Source organism: Sciurus vulgaris, assembly GCF_902686455.1.
Source record: "Sciurus vulgaris genome assembly, chromosome: 17".
In the NCBI taxonomy this organism is placed as follows: Eukaryota; Metazoa; Chordata; class Mammalia; order Rodentia; family Sciuridae; genus Sciurus; species Sciurus vulgaris.
Window position 1 is genome coordinate 37,131,483 of NC_136478.1, and position 16,992 is coordinate 37,148,474.

A 16,992-nucleotide genomic window follows, 5' to 3' on the forward strand; every position below is an offset into this window, starting at 1 on the left:
CTTTCTTTCTTTTTTTTTTTTAAGTGCTGGAGGTGGAACCCAGCACCTCATGCTTGCTAGTCAAGCACTCTACCACTGAATCATATTCCCAGCATCCCTCTCCCCACCCCTCCCTCTTTTCCTTTCCCCTCCCTTCCTTCTTTCCTTCCCTCCTTCCTTTGTTCCTTCCTTCCTCTCATCTTTCCTTTCTTTTTGGTACCAAAGACTGAACCCATGGGCACTTTACCACTGAACTACATACTCAGTACTTTTTACTTTTTATTTTGAGACAGAGTCTCATTAAGTTGCTGAGGATCTTGCTAATTTGCTTAGGTTGTCCTTGAACTTGTGATATTCTTGCTGCAGCTTTCCAAGTTACTGGGGTTATAGGTGTATGCTACCACACCTGCCTTCCATCTCCAATTTCTAATAGTGACTACAGGCTGTAAGAGAAACAGTATTCAGGTTGTAACTCTTTTTTACCTTGTCAATGCCCCAGTATCTGTTATTTCTCCAGCTCTGTTTCTAAGTGGTCATTCTAGGACACATTAGTAATAAACACAAAACTAATACTGCAACCAGAAATTGTGAATTCAGTTGCCTGTCAGGCATATAGTTAATGACGAGCACACTTTGATCTTTTGTCCATAGAGAACTGAGCAGGGGTGGGGGAACTGTACTAGTCTAGGGGCCTGGGTTTCAGACATCTAGATGATTTGAGTAGGGCCAGTGAGTTTGCCTTTGAGATGTTCCCATTTGTTCACTCAGCTCCAAGAGATGTCATTGCTTTTCTTATGAGTTGCTCTGGGCAAATGATGGAGAAGTTAGCAGTATGGCCTGGAATGGCTCTCAGTGGGCTAGGGCCAGCTGACACACGCCACTTAGGTTTCCAAGGAGCCAAACTATCCCCACTCATGCACAGCTGATGCACTTGTGTCTAAATGTGGTGCAGTCAGGGCTGCAGGCCAGCTTCAGGGCAGGAAATAGAATGCCACCTCCATCACCAGGGAAACAGTGGTCTGCGTACATGATTTATACAGGGGCCAAAAAGAAAGCTCAAAGGGACTCTCAGCCAAGGAAGGGAAACCAGAGGACAACTTGCACAGATCTTGTCTTGGGTTCTAACTGTTGACAAGCCACTTAACTGTCCCCAGGTTTAAGTTTATCTGCATATAAGATGGAGGTAACAATATTTACACATCTCACTGGAGACTTATGAAAACAGCAGTCTGACAAACCACTTGGGATCCATGGATGGAAGGTGGTATGTAAGTGCAGGTGATCACTTTACTGTGTGTGTGTTTTTATCAGCGCATGAGGGACATATAGACCCTCCAGAAAACACTTTTTGAGGCTGGTCACAATTAAAACAGCTCTTGGTTTTGTGTGCATGGATTTGTATTTGGTTTGTATAGGTTTGAGGGGAATTGCATGTGTAATTCAGACTTCAGAAGTGTTTTCCAAAACTATTGTTGTGGTTAGTAAAAAAAGGTGCTTAAATCAACTGGAAATGTTGTAGCTGGTGATTTGCCCCAAATGTTTGCCAGTTTGCTTTCTCAAAAAATGCCAAATTAACCCCATAGTTTATGAGTTGTATGTGGAGTTTGAAATATTTCTTCTCAAGTTGGGTGGGGAATCTATTTAAAAAATAAAGCACACACAGTTGCTCTTTCCCCGTGGGATTTGCTAATTCTGAAAAATCTGATAAGCCTGTTAAATGTAGGTATTTTCTGTTCATTTAAGACCAAGCAATTGACCTCAGACCTTTCTGTAAGGTTATTATTATTTTCCATCAACAGGCGTCCTGAGGGAGTCTTATTACTCTGTGTTCTTGGTAATTAAACCTCTCTTTGGTGCGTATTGTCTGCCTAGAATAAGTCTTGTAGGTCTAGTTGGATAATGACTGTTACGGAAAAAACAAACTTTGTTCAGTAACACAAATTATACACTCATTTTTTAATTAGAAAAAAGATAAAACAGAAAATAAAGATTAATCTTTAATCTCTAATGCAGAACTAACCATATTGGTATCCATGTACATCATAAACAAAAACGGAACTCTATGTACTTGCTGTTCACATCCTGCTTTTGGGATGAAGTCTTCACCCACTGGATCTGGGAAGAGTATCATAGATCTTTAGAGTCTTCTGCCACAACAGGGAGGGGTCCTTCTGTTGCCAGCTGTTCAGTGGTGAATGCGGGCCTTTGAACTTCATGTGGCACTTGTAGAAGAACTTTCAAAGACGTGTTCTCTTAGATGTTGCTCCACTTCCTTAGCACTCATGTGTTTTGGCAACATGAGAGCTCACATCCTAGAAGTGGTAAACACTTGCTGATTTTGGCTTTACCTCAGTGCTGGTTCCAGCACTCACAATCCATAAGCATTCTACTGCCAGGCCCATCTGTTCCCTTTTGCTTTTTTATTTTATGCTAACAGGACTCAAGGCATGATTCATAAGCAGTGTAACGCACACCTATTACAACTTATGGAATTAAAAAAAATATATATATATATAGTTTTTGATGGACCTTTATTCATCTATTTATATGTGATGCTGAGAATCAAACCCAGTGCCTCACACATGCTAGGCAAGTGCTTTACCACTGAGCCACAACCCCAGCCTGTCAACCTATGGAATTTTAACATGCATATACCCACTCGACCACCATCTGGAATATAAAACATCTCCAGCATTCCAGAAGTGACTTTGTGTTCCCTTTAAGTCAAAATCCCTTTCCCCAGGTAATCGTTTCTTCCATTTCCTAAACTGGCTTTACTCTATACCTCAAAAACATTTCATCAGATAGTTGTTTCTCTTGCTGCTTTGAATCTAAATGTCTTTGCCTAGTTTTATCCCTTCACCCTTTTAAGGGTCACATCTGCTGAATCAGCTGGGCTTCTACTAACACATCCTGATCTGAGGGTAGTCTCTATACCATCATACCCATCTGTCAGACTCTACCTGGGGCTTTGTTTGCTCTGTCCTCACTGGAACTGCCCTTCCTTGGCCTCCCCAAGTCTCACTCATTATTCAACTCTCAACTCAAGTCTTATTTCCTCAAGAAGTTCTTCCAAATTTATTTGTCTCCCCTTAGACCCTGAATTACCTGGCACCATGTGGCCAGGTTTCTACAAAGACTCGAGTTCATGCAAGCCAAGCCTAACTGCAGTGTCATTGCTGCTCATGATTCCTGATGACCAATTTATACCTTGCAGCAGACATTTTTACAAACTCTTGTCCCCTTTCATTGTCTCACATTGGAAGGCTGCTTGAGGCCCTGTTTGTCTCCAAATCCCAGACCCCGTTTGGTGTCTATCTCTCCCTTTTTGCTTTCCTATTCTTGGGACTTCATCACCCAGATCAATCAAGCCTTCTTTTATAGATCCTGTGTTCCACCTCTGCTATCAGTTGTTCAGATCTGACACCCAAAAATCCTGGGATTGGACTATCCTCAAAAAGAGGTAGGTAAATGGGAGAGAAGTAGAACAATGAAAATAAAATTCTTTTAATCAGATACAGTGTGGCTAGACACACTACTAGATTGTATAGTTTTACCCCATACCACTCATATCCCTTGCAGTTAGCGATGGTCCCACTTTCTCTGTTCTGGTGTATTAACCTCACTCCCATCCAGACTTTTGGAATTTCTCACAGCATAGCAAAGCTCTAAACTCATGAGGGATAACACAGTCAAGGGGTTTAAGTGCCATTGCAGGTAAAGTGCCTTAGGTTTGCCCATGGTCAGACTGAGAAAAAAAGCAACCTGGTATCAAAAATCTGCAATCTCTTTGATTCTTATGAGCAAGGGTAGGTGAGGTAGGGTCCTGTAAGCAGCATGTGTGTTGGGATAAGGAGGTCTTCCAGAAACTCTCCCCTCTAGTAACACAGTGCTAGGCCCAAGATTGCAGCTCCCCACTGACTCACTATGAGCCTCAGTCTCTTCATGAGTCAGATGGGGACCATAATCCACCCTCCTCTGATAAACTGCAATGGTGAGGACACATGTCAAAGCACACTGCAGATGGAAACACCTTGCCTGTGTGAGCTGGTAAAAAGGCGAGGCAGAAACCTGTTGGCCTGGTTCTAGCTTGCAAATGGATTTGAGTTTTTTCTGAATTGGCAGTTGGAAAATACAGCCCTCTAGAGACAAATTCAAGTTTTAGAAAATAGAAGGTTTTAGTTAGATTGCTTTTTAAATTTTTAGTTGTAGATGGACACAATACCTTTAATTAGTTAATTAATTTAAAAAATTTTTTTAGATGTTGATGGACCTTTATTTTGTTCATTTATATGTGGTGCTGAGAATCGAACCCAGTGACTCACACACACACTAGGCAAGTGCTCTACCACTGAGCCACAACCCCAGAAGACTGTACTTCTTGGTAGCTTCCTGAGTAATTTTATTTGGGGAAGCAATAGCTAAACTCTTGAAGCCTGGAGGTGAGTGATGTTAACCAGAGTATGAGTAGCCTCTTTTAAATAATGCAGGCCTCCTGCCTATTCTGTTGTCTATCAGAACTTCTGTCCTACAATAAAGGATTCCCAGCTCATCTGGACCCCTGTATCAAAATTCTGAGTTTTGAACTCAAGTCAGCTCTGTTCCAGGACTCCTCTTTCTTTCTTCTTGGACCACAATATGTTTGTTTCACAACTAGACACTCTGCTAAGTGATGCAGGAAGTAGGCCTCCAGAGAGGCAGATACAGTCTAACAAAGCAGATAACCAAGTGAAACCTCTGGATGCCTCTGGGGCCTGGGACAGGGTCAGAGATAAGCGGAAATGCCAGGCTTATCGCTACTGCCTGAGTTCTTCCAGAGAAATCATCCTGACCAGCCAGCCCACCTCATTCCCAGAGCTCCAGGCAGCTGGGCAGCATCCATCTCCAAGCAGAGTAAACACTGAGTTGGCACAGCTCTGGAGCCTGCAGGATGGGGACTCTATGCCCCATTCCAGCGCTGCGGAGTCCCAGCACCAGAGGCCAGCAGTGGGCGTCAGATTACACCCAGATATTTGCGGTAAGGACAGCTCTAAGCTAGCATGCTTTGAAGTAGAAGGCTGAGAACAATTGGTAAGGTCATAGGACTAAAGGAGCCCTGGTGACAATCGTCCCCAGACCTAGGTCCTCTCAGAACAAGAAACTCAGCAGAAAGTTTTTGTTGATGGGTATAGTTTGGGGGTGGTCAGCTTGGGCCTTTCTCAGCTGATACAGGGTATACTGGGCAGATAATGCCAAGTGGCAGCTAACCCCAAAGTTGTCTGCATTGAACTCTGTGAGGCTCTCTGAAGTCTTTTTCATCTCTGTTTTCCTTTTTTTAAATAAGCTCAGCTCAATGGAGGACACGTTTGCACCTTTGGAGTGCACATCAGCTAAAGGTGACACAGGGGATACGGGGAGGGCCAGAGGTCCCCTGCATGTACCATTAGCTGATGTGGCCACTATTTACTGGGCCAGGTGCAGGATGGTGAGGAGAAGGGTGCTGGTTTAGGATTGGAGAACTGTCCCTCTCCCTCAATAAGATGACTGAGCACACTATTGTCTTATTGGAATGGCAGTCCAGGATGGGAGGTGGAGAGAAGGTGAGGTTGATTTTAAGAACAGTAGCCCTAATCTCTACCAATTTCAGGCACTGTGCTAATGGTTTTAGTTACATTTGCACTCAGCCCTGTGGATATTGCACTGTTACGAACCTCCTGTGCAGATCAAGGCGTGTGTGTGCAGAGGTGAAGGAGTTTCCAGGTATGCAGCTAGCTCATACGGCATTTACATAATGTAGGCCAGGTACCTTTCTTCTAGACACCTGGCTTCCCTCTCTTGGAAACTTATCATAGTATTTGATTTCAATACAAGAAGACTTCACTGCCAGCTGCAGTATTATAAAAATATGAATCAACAAAGTGTACTATGTGTTTAGTACTTTAGATGTTCTGTATTACCTACTCCCTGTTCCTGATCCCCAGAGGCAACATGGAAGTCGTTTAGCTGTTTCTTCTTTTGGTACCCATATTTTTTCGAATCAATTCTGTACTTGATCTGTGGACTTCCTATTCAGATAAATGAAGACTTACCTTTTTCATACTTCCCATATTACTTCTCCCATCTCACAATAGATATGCTCTTGTTTTCACTTAACAAACCATTTACTTTATTATGCAAATATTCATTGCAAAATGAATTATTGTGCTTTAATCTTATTTTCTCTTATAAGAACTCTGATTTTCTTAGAGTTTCTAATTTCTTATGTTCCTCTTTTGCCTTGTCTGCCATCACCATGCTGATGGACTGATATTTGAGTACTTCCTCTGTGTCAAACTCTGTTCTAGATGCCTTTACAAGCATTCTCATGTAACTGTCTTACCAACTCTGTGAAGTGTATCTATCATTATTATTCTCATGTTACAGAATAGGAAGAGCAGAGTTGGAGAGGTTAAGTAAATCCTGGTCACAATTCTAGCAAATCAGGGGCAGGAGTTAAATTCAGACAGTCTTATTCCAGGCCCCTTGATTTTAAGTATACTGATTTTTTTTCTTCCTCCTTTTGCTGGAGCATATCTTCAAAGCATCTTCCTTAGGAAGGGTGCATGAAAGAAAGAAAGAAAGAAAGAAAGAAAGAAAGAAAGAAAGAAAGAAAGAAAGAAAGAAAGAAAGAAAGAAAGAAAGAAAGAAAGAAAGAAAGAAAGAAAGAAAGAAAGAAAGAAAGAAAGAAAGAAAGAAAGAAAGAAAGAGAAAGAAAGAGAAAGAAGGAAGGAAGGAAGGAAGGAAGGAAGGAAGGAAGGAAAATATCACAATTTTTATGCTTTTTTTTTTTTTTTTTTTTTTTGGTACTGGGAATGTAACCCAGGGTTGCTTTACCACTGAGCTACTTTTTACTTTTTATTTTGTTGCAAGATCTCACTAAGTTGCTAAGGGCCTTGCTAATTTGCTGAGGCTGGCCTCAAACTTGGGATCCTCTTGTCTCAGTCTCCTGAGTTGCTAGGATTACAGGCATGTGCAGCATTTTTATGCATCTTTGCAATGTCCTCTGACAGTGGTGCAATGTCTTCAAAATTCAAAAGGGAAATGTTTTGATAAGACTGATATTATTCTGATTTCAGTTCTGTTGTATTAGTTTTAGGGAGATTTTTATAATCTTTTCCTTATTCCTCATTCTAAAATTATATAATGACTAGAATTTCCTTGGTAAATTCCCTCCTCCTATTTCTGTTCCTGAAACTCTGATGATTAGATGTGAGACCATCTGGATCCATAGTCTAACATATTTTCTTATGTTTATATCTTAACTGTTTGTTCTACTTTCTGGGGTATTAGTTTATTTTTCAATCCATATTTGGGATTTTTAAAATTTATGACTCATTTAATTTCTAAGGCCTCTCTTGTATTCCATGGTTCTTCTTTTTTTCCATAGCATCCCCTTTTTCCTGGATGGATAGCTTTTCATATTTTTCTGTAACTATAAATGGCAACCTTTTTGAAACTTTCTTCTATTTCTCATTTTCTTTGTTTCCTCCAGGATCATGGGTCTGTTTGTTTGTCCTGGAATATTTCATCTTGGAGACTTCCTTTGAATAATGGTGATCTTCTTTTTTTTTTTTTTTTTGTCTGTGCATATTTCAGAATAAGGTACTAAAAACTGGCTGGGTGGTTGAGGCTTGTTGACTGTTTAGCTTTATTGAGCATGGTCAGGTAGGGAGCTCCAGAGGGAGATCCTCCCTCAGTGCCAGTTCATAGGCTTTGTACAGTGGACCACTGAGCTTCTCCAGAAACAGTCTGGTCATCAGGGAGTGGCATGGCAGTGATTCATGGCAATGCCCTTCTGTACAGAGGAGTTGGGAAGGAGGAAAGGACTGGAGGAATATGCCTCAGAGTTGTGTTTTTGCTCCTGTTGATTCCACCTGGGTTCTCAAGGCCACAGACTTCTCTGGGGTTTTTACATGGCAAGTTGGCTTTACATTTGACTATATTTGCCATGTACCCAGTTAGGCTGTGATTTTCTCTTTCTTGGTTTTCCAGTTACCTCTTCCTTAACAACTTTCCATCTTTCAGAAATTCATTAATAACACTCATTCAACAAGAGCTCCTCTTCCTTTCTTTCTCACTTGGGGACTTGTATTTATTGTCTTCCTTTACTACCACTTTTCATCAGGTCTCTTCAGCGGAAGGAGATAAATATGGGAGGTCGGCCTTTCACTTGAGTCAGTCTTAGTTTTGTAGTTTTTTTTTTTTTTTCTCCCCCTGGTTTGAGGGGCCAGGGATTTGAACCGCCGTCCTTGTGCATGCTAGGCGAGCGCTCTCCAAAGGGAGCTATTTCTTCAGCTCCTTGAGTCAGTCTTGATTATCACTTTAAAATGAAGATGTTGCAATCTCTCTCACTTCTGCAGCCTCAAGATTGTTAGGTCAACAGAAGACCAGGGAAGAAGCTTGGGGTTCACAGTAACCCAACCCTGGGGCAAGGAGAGGTCAGCCTTTCTCCAGGAGTGGATCGGCTGGCCTGCCTTCACCCTGGAGGAACTAAGTGTTAGTGGATTCAATGCTCTGTACAATCCAGTACAGTCACCTCTTCTCTGGTCTTCCTTCCCTTCCCTTGAGGGTAGAATCCCTCCCATTATCCAGGCAGGCACCATTGTTGGGGTACTTGCTGTGTCCTGTACATCAGTGAGAGTTGGAAAGAAGACATGAATTAGCCCCTAGGGAACCCAGGTGTGTACACACTCATTTCTCCCTATAGGCTAAGAAATGAAAGGGATTCAGAGCTGATTCTCTGGGCTACTCCTTTTCATCAAAGAGGGCTTCAAAGCTTCTGTTGGTGTATTTTAAGCTTCCCCCAAGAAGGTTCCCGAGCTTACTTCTGGGAATTGCTGGGGTACCCTGCCAAGTCCTTCTTTTGTTTGTTTTAGCAAAGCCCAGCTGCTGCCCCCTCCCACAGAAATCTCCCCATGGTCAGCTAAACCTGATGCTTCCTGCGTAGCCTTGTTAATTCATTCCTTCTTTACCATTGCATTGAATACCTGTCATATGTCAGAAACACTGGCATGTCTGAGGATTTTGTAACTTGAATGATTAGCTTTAGAGCTCAATATGTATCTGAGGCATTTGCTTGTTTCCTTTGGGTTCATTTTGAACTTTCACCTTTCCAGGGTTTTATTAACCCTGGACTTGCGGGTGGTTCCAGAGATTTCCATAGCAGAGGCAATAATGAAGCAGTCTGTGGTATGTGTTGGTGGAAACTCTCTCTGAGAGACTCCGGTCTGTCTGTGCAGACTGGTGGGAATTTCATGTCACAAAAATTAGTGTCACCAACTTGAAAAGAAGAATCATTGGGAGGCCTGTGGAGATGGACTTCCACAGATTTCTTTAGGCAGTATTCCCAAAGTTTGATCCAGAGAACACTGGTTCCACAGAGAAGTACTAAGTATAAATTGTGGAGGAAAGAGTGGTCTCTGTCCAATGCTGATGCCTTTTCTGTGGCAGCTGAGGTCCTAGAGGGGCTGGAGTGTGGTGTTCCTCAAATTCCTTTATTCATGGACACTTTGTGCTTTTTAAATTATTATTATTGTTTTTTGTTTTGAGTACTAGGGATTGAACCCACATGTGCTTTACCACTAAGCCACATCCACAGCCCTTTTTATTTACTTTAAAAAATTGAGATGAGTTCTTACTAAATTGCTTGAGTCACTGGGATTAAGCCATTGCACTTGGCTGTGTGTGTGTTTTTAATCACAGCAAATAGAGCAGACAAGTACTCTTTTGAGTGTGCTTTGAGTTATTCCACAAATGACATTGAGGTCTGCCCCCAGAAATGGGTTGGGACTTCTATGTAAGCTGCTTCATCTGAGGGGAAGGGTGAATAGAGAGGGGGTTGTGGTCAAGCTGCATCTTCATAGCCAGCACATTGTATTGATAGGTCACATGTGACTTAAAATAGCAAAATCATCTGATGGTGCTTTTGGATATCACATTTCCAGGTCAGAGTATATCATCTTTGTTTTTATTTAGGAGGGAAAGTTGTGAGGAACACTAAAGTCCCCCTCTCCCTTGGTGCTTCACTGACCATGGCTGACCCATCCTCAGGAGGCCTTGTTGCCTGGGTGACCTTGTATATATTTCCCTTTCTAGATGAAAAAGGTATAACTCAGACTCCTCTGTGGCATCCTTTAGACAGTCAGTTGATACCTTGTGCCCCATCTCAGTGACATCCTGAGCAACTCTATGTGTCTGCTTTATTCGTTGATGCTTCTGCAAAAATTTTATTTAAACCTAGGGTTTCTGAGGCTAAAACATTTGGAAACCAGAGGGAACATAGGCCTTATTGCTGTATAAGGCCCTTCTGAGTCTTTGTCAGTTTGGAAATTGGTGCCTGATACCACATAGTTCTTATCAGGGTGTCAGGGAGGTCACTGATAAATGTCGCCTGAGGAACACAACCTGTGGGGTTGCACTTGGTGAGGAGCATGGGCCATTTTCCCTCACTTCTATTTTTAGATACAAATGACTAGTGACTGAGGGCCCCATGTAGGGAGGCACCTGCAAATTCATCCTACAAGCAGTCTAAACATGTTTTAGGCACCAGTGAAGTAAGGACACCAAAAATATGTTTTTAATTTGCAAAAGCATCAAAATTTTCATCATGGTAGAAGTCAGAACTTAATTGAATGTTCTCAGATTTCTTTCTGTTTTGATTTTGCTTTTTATCGTGAATTAGATTTGTATGTATGGCAGGTGGGACCCCATCTCCTCAGTGCCTGGGATCCCTAATGCCTTCTTGTTGAGTTCATCTGATAGGTACATTACCTAAAGGATCCTTTTCTTTCAATCTTTAGCTTCAGTTACACAAACCCCTGACTGCTCTGGGCAGATTCTTAAAATATTTGCCCGTCAGCAGCCTCTCAGAGAGGAATGTTAAACATTGCCATGATGTCAAAGGGACCCCAAGGAGAAGGACTTGGGCCAAACTCAGCCTGTCACAGCCCATGGCTGAGTGGGAGATAAGCAAGGCAAAAGCACAGAGAGAACCTGGTCCTCTGGGCTCCCCAAACAGCCCAGGCAGTCCAAACGAGTTGGTGCTGCAGGTCGAGGCTGTCAGCTACCAAGGACAATGAACTTCCAGAAACTACTGCTGAAGTGAGAACTAGAGGTCTGTGGCCCTTCCACTTCCTCATTCTCGCCCTTGTCAAGCCTGAGTTGGGATGTCAGGCTCCTCCAAGGAGAGTGTGGGACCCCGGGGTCTACCAGTGTTGGGCAAGGCCTGCTTAACCACCATGGACAAAAAGCTTAACATGCTGAATGAGAAGGTTGACAAACTCCTGCATTTTCAAGAAGATGTCACAGAGAAACTACAATGTGTGTGCCAAGGCATGGGCCACCTAGAGCAAGGCCTGCACCGGCTGGAGGCCTCCCAAGGGCTGGGCCCAGGAGCATCTGATTGTGCTCCTCTAGCTGACACTCAGGCTGGGTGGCCTGAGGTCCTGGAGCTGGTAAGGGCTGTGAGGCAGGATGGTGCCCAGCATGGTGCCAGACTTGAAGCCCTTTTCAGGATGGTGGTGGCCTTGGACAAGGCCATTGCTTTGGTGGGGGCTACATTCCAGAACTCAAAGGTGGTGGATTTCATCATGCAAGGGAGTGTTCCCTGGAGAAGAGGCAGCCTGGCTGATGGCCCTGAGGAGGTTAGTTTCTGCTTCCTTGACCTGGCTGGAAGGGAGGTTCAGGGGTACTGGTGGGGAGACTGGCTAGGCACCTAGGTTTTGGAGAGTTGGAGAGATGGTGCTCTTTTCTTGTGCCTCCAGTGTGTTGCCTTGATGGGGGAAAGGAGAGTTAGAACTGTAGGGGTCATGGGTAGATTTCTGGTCAGTCCACTGACTGCAGCTCACCCAGGGAAAGGAAGAAGCAGTGCCCTGGCCAAGACTGTGGAGCGTTGGGCAGTTCCAGGCAATCCAGAGGTCAGGGACAAATTGGCAGTTAGGGAGTGAAGGACATTAAGCTTCTTTACTGTCTCCTGCACTTATTTTCTCTTTGGGCTTCTTTCTGCTCCTTCTCACCTGGGATGGAAACAAGTGAGTAGTGCTTAGTTTCCTCTGACAGGTCCTATTCAAAAACTCATCCTCCCCTTCCTGTCCCCAACCTTGTGTTTTGCTCCAGAGTAGGTGGAGTGTGCAGCTGCCTGTGGGTAGATGAGTGTTGACAGTGACCTATGGGGGACAACAGGCAGGAGCCGGAGCCTGGGGGTGGAGGTGGCATTTCTGGGAGTGTCTGTTCCCAAGGGTTGCATAATCAAACCTGCTGGTTAATGGAAGCTCAGCTTCTGGGGGAGGATTGGAGGGGTGAGGTGTGCAGAGGGGACACCCTATTTGGGAACATGAGGCTCAGCCACTTGGTAGCACTCAGACAGCCTGGAGCCAGGGGATGAGTTAGGGTCTAAAGGGGTTTGTGCTTGACTCTGTTGGCTACTGAGGCTAACACCGGAGATAGAAAGGTGCTTTCCTTTGCAGCCCAGCCAGGCCAGGGCTCACCCTGTGGATCCCTTCCCCTCTGTAACCTGCAGCTCCTCCCAGAGCATGCCCACCCTCCAGCTCCCTGCTGTTTGCACTGGGCATCCCCTGAGAACCTGGCCTGCAGGGAAGATCAGACCGCTGCAGTGGCCCTTGCCACTGATAACCAACCTTGGCTTTAGAAAAAAAATCAGTTAATCTGATAAAATAAATCTAATTAATAGCTTCAAAAAGAAAGTTACTATGCACGTGATGAAAACATACCAAAACCAAACCAAACCAAACCAAACCAAAACAAAACAAAACATGATATTTAAGTCCCTGGGTTCAATCCCCGCCAACTCCCAGCCCCTTAAAAACAATACAAACAAACAAAACAGAAGGAAAAATAACTTACATAGTATGAAGAGTGCATATTTCCCTCCCATTCAATCCTCCAGTTCCCAGAACAGTTCCCCTCACCTCTGTAAGCAATCATAAGTACTAATTTCTTCTGAATCCTTTTAGATATGGGCTCTGCTTATGAGTACATTGGTATAAACTTCACCTTCAATTTTTTGTATCTTTTTCGCCCAAATGTTAGTCATGTTGTTCTGGCCTTGATGCATTAAATACGTTAAATCTAATGTATTTGATTAAATATAATGTTCACATTTAATCTTAATGTATTGGGGGCATTGTTTTGTATCTAGAAAATTTCCTTGTGCTTATTTTTTAAGTTGCAGAGTACTCTCTTTTGGGGGGGATATATCTTAATTTGTTAACTGGTCCTGTATCCTTGTTTCTTTATATTGTTATTTTTTAACTATGATAAATAATGATGTAGTGAATATCCATAGATGTATGTCTTTGAACACAGTGTGAGTTTATCGGTATGCTATACTGCTAGCAGTAAAAATGCTAAACCAAAGGGTAAATTTGTATCAATAAGGTCAAACTGATCTTCAAAGAATTTATTCCAGTTTAGTCTTCTATCCATAACATATGGGAATGCTTGTTGCTGCTACATTGGTTAACAAAGCATATTACCCAATTTTTGATTCTTTTTCTGTCTGACGAATGAAAAATGAGATCTTACTGTGCACATGTTTTTGAATATTTTAGTATGAAAAACTTCAGACATTTGTAAAAATAGAGATTGCTGTCATCTCTTAGTATCCATGGGGGATTGGTTCCAGGAATCTGTTGGAAACCAAAATCTGCAGATGCTCAAATCTCTTTATGAAATGATATATTTGCATATAACCTATGTATATCCTCTTGTATTCTTTAAATTATCTCTAGATTACTTGTAATACCTAATATAATGTAAGTGCTATTTAAATAGTTGTTATACTATCTTGTTTAGAAATAATGACAAGAAAAAATATCTGTACATATTCAGTACAGTTGCAAATTTTTTCCTGAATGTTTTCAATCTGAGTGGTTCAGATGTAGAAGCCATGGATATAGAAGACCGACTATGTTATGACCTGTGAGTTCATCTTCTGGCTTCAGCCATCAATAGGAAGTCAGTGTTAATTAGTTCATGGATTCCCCACACATTTTATCTTTCCAGATTACTTCTGAAGCAAATGAGACACTGAATGATGTCTTTCATAAATGTTTCAGCATTTATATCTAAAATATAAAGACTGTTTTAAAAACATAATCACAATACTATTAGTAACCTAAAAAGTGAGTAACTTCTAATATTACCAAAGTCAGTATTCAAATACCCCTGATTATATTACAATTTAGAATGTTTTATCATTTATTTGAATCATATTCAAGAAAAGTAATTTGTTATATATCTCTTAAGGCTAACTCTTCTTTTGAATTCATAAAATGATTTTAAACTTTTTATTAAGGAAAATTTCAAACAACCAAAAGTAGACAGAATGATATATAATTTTAGTCTATATTTCTTTTACTAAAAGAGTGAATGTTGTTCTTATGTTTAAAAACTTGTATTTTCAGTGAAATGCCTGTTCATGTCCTTTTCCTTCTTTTCTATTTTAGTTTTCTGACTTTTTCATATTGATTTATAAGAGCTCTTTATACATTAATGAAATCAGCTATCATACATGCTGCAAATATTTAGGCATTTCTGGATGGGGGGATGTCATAGAATATTTTTCTAATTTCTCGCAACATTTGTCTTTATTGCTTCACTGGCACTTGATTGAGCTCTCTTTGATTCTAGTATTTAATACACATATCAATAACTATCTACAAACATTTGTAGATAGTTACTCTCATTCGGAATGTCAGCTGCTGATCAGCCTCTACTTCCCAGGGCTGGTGTTGCTGGTTTTCATACAGTGAACAGAGACACAGACACACCTACTTAACACATCGTCAGTGCTGAAAATTGTGCATTATGGAGACTTTCTGAAGACCTTCTTTGTATTTCCTAAGAGACTAAGAGCATAGTAATTGTGGAATTGAATTAAATCCTGGCACTGGCTGTTAAATTTTAAAATTATGTCAGGATTTTGTAAAGGTTCTCCATGGTAGCACTTCAATTGATTGTAACAATGAATTAGATTATTACTAGAAGCCAGGTGCACTCTCAGGGAAGACAGCTTCAGGCTCAACCAGGAGTAGGCCTGAATCATGGTCAAGCTGTTAGATGCATCTGTCCTCTAGAATGGTACCTGAGGTCTCTTCTACTTTTTCTGCTTCTATAGACAAGGCAGGAACCACAAGGTTGAGTTCTAAAGACAGAAACCAGTTATGTTTCAGTGTGTGTGTGTGTGTGTGTGTGTGTGTGTGTGTGTGTGCACGCGCACGTGCACGCACGCACATGCTCGCCTACACTAGAGACAGAGGGAGAGAGAGGACTGATTTGAGCCCAACAAGGTCTGCCAAAGGACAGTGTGTACAAGTCCCTTTCTATTGGAGGGGTGAAACAAGAGGAGATCTGTGATAATGCCTCCAGTTTCCACAGCTACAGGGGTGTCAGGACAGAGTCTGCAGAAAAGGGATAAGGGAGAGCTATTTATCTGCTGAGCACAGGGTCTGGGCCACATTGATGACGTTGGTGATAATCATAATAGCAGCTTAGCATTTTTTTTATCAAGTGCTTACCACATGCCAGGTGCTGGGCTATGCGTTCTCCATGTTTTATGCCCTTACCATTAAAAGGACAAAAGTCGGTGTCCTGAAGTTGAAGGAGTGAACAGGTAATAGGATTGAGAGAAGTGGGCACAGTGTAGGAAAAACAGTGGAACCAAACCTTAGCCTAGGGGCAGGGAGACATTTGGAAGAGTTAAAGACTATAGCATCCCAGTTAGAGGGAACTGCCCCTGCCAGTTTTTGCCATTTGGGCCTAGATCTTCAGATTTTTTTTCAAAAGAAGTTGAGAACCTAGAATTTTTTTTATTAAGGCATAATAATTAAATAATAATTATTTTATTAGAGTGTAATAAATTACAAACACACACAAACTACACACAATTTAAATATACAGTTCAACAAATGTATCTACCCAGGTAACCTCCACCACAATCAAAATATAGAACAGTTGGATCAGGATTGTAGCTCAGTGGTAGAGAGCTTGCCTAGCATGAACAAGGTCCTGGGTTCAAATCTAGTACTGGGAGAAAAAAATAAATAAAATAAAACAGTGTGTATGTATGTGAAACAATTCTATTAGCTCTAAAGGAATCCTATATAATTTTAATTAGATTAAATGTTAGAAACAAATTAAAATGTTTTGTACCAGGAATTGAACCCAGGTATATTTAACCACTGAATCACATCCCCAGCCCTCTTTATTTTGAGAAAGGGTCTTGCTAAATTGGCGAGGGCCTCTTTAAGTTGCTGAGGCTGGCCTTGAACTTTTGATTCTCCTGCCTCAGTTTCCCGAGTTGCTGGGATTATAGGCAGGTACCACTGTACTTGGCTTAAATTTAAAAATGTGAATGTTGCACAAGCCAAATGTGTCCGGAACTATTTTTGACCTCTGGGCTTCCAGTTAAGAACCTCCAAAGCAGGAGAAAAACCTTTTACTAGAGTGTCTTGTGCCTCACGGCACAACCCAGGCTGTGACAAGTCGTATTAGGGACTTTTCCAATCGATGACTCTAATTCCCTGGCTGCCCCAGGTAAACCTTTCAGAGCATGTAGAAATATTGGCTTGAGAGCTCACAACTGGACTGTGCTGCAGCCTGTTTCAGGACTAAAAGCACGGGACCCCATGCACTGGTTTTGAGCAGACTTCAGATTTAAGCAAAAGCTGCCGGGAGTGCCTCTGGGCCAGCACCAACCATCCTTATGCAGTGGGCTCATTTGACACTGATGGCTCTTTGGCTCAGGCAGGACAGAATCACTGGAACTACTGAGCACTGCTATGTGCTGGGCACACTTCTCCAACATTCCACAAATTAACTCCCTAATCCTCCCTTTGATTCTGTGAGGCAGATAATATCCCCATTTTACAGATAAGAAAAGTGAGATGCAGAGAAGTTAAAGAGCATGGCCAAGTGGTGAAGATGGGGTTCAAAACCAGCAAGGCTACCCTGAGAGTCTGTTCTCCTGCTTTTGGA

General features: G+C 42.0%; 1 protein-coding gene across 4 annotated transcripts in view; it reads left to right on the top strand.

Moving 5' to 3' along the window:
* The first annotated feature begins 1,030 nt into the window (after window positions 1-1,030).
* MYLK3 (myosin light chain kinase 3) overlaps window positions 1,031-16,992 on the top strand; it is a 44,041-nt gene continuing 28,079 nt past the window's right edge. Inside the window, exon 1 of one of the 4 annotated variants that reach the window (XM_079117634.1) lies at window positions 1,031-1,247. In XM_079117634.1, coding sequence (XP_078973760.1) covers window positions 1,230-1,247 — 18 coding nt within the window. In that variant the 5' untranslated portion in view covers window positions 1,031-1,229. Of the gene's footprint in view, window positions 1,248-4,822; window positions 4,997-10,901; window positions 11,640-16,992 lie in introns of those variants that run through there. The other 3 variants (XM_079117635.1, XM_079117633.1, XM_079117632.1) reach the window with 3 other exon arrangements.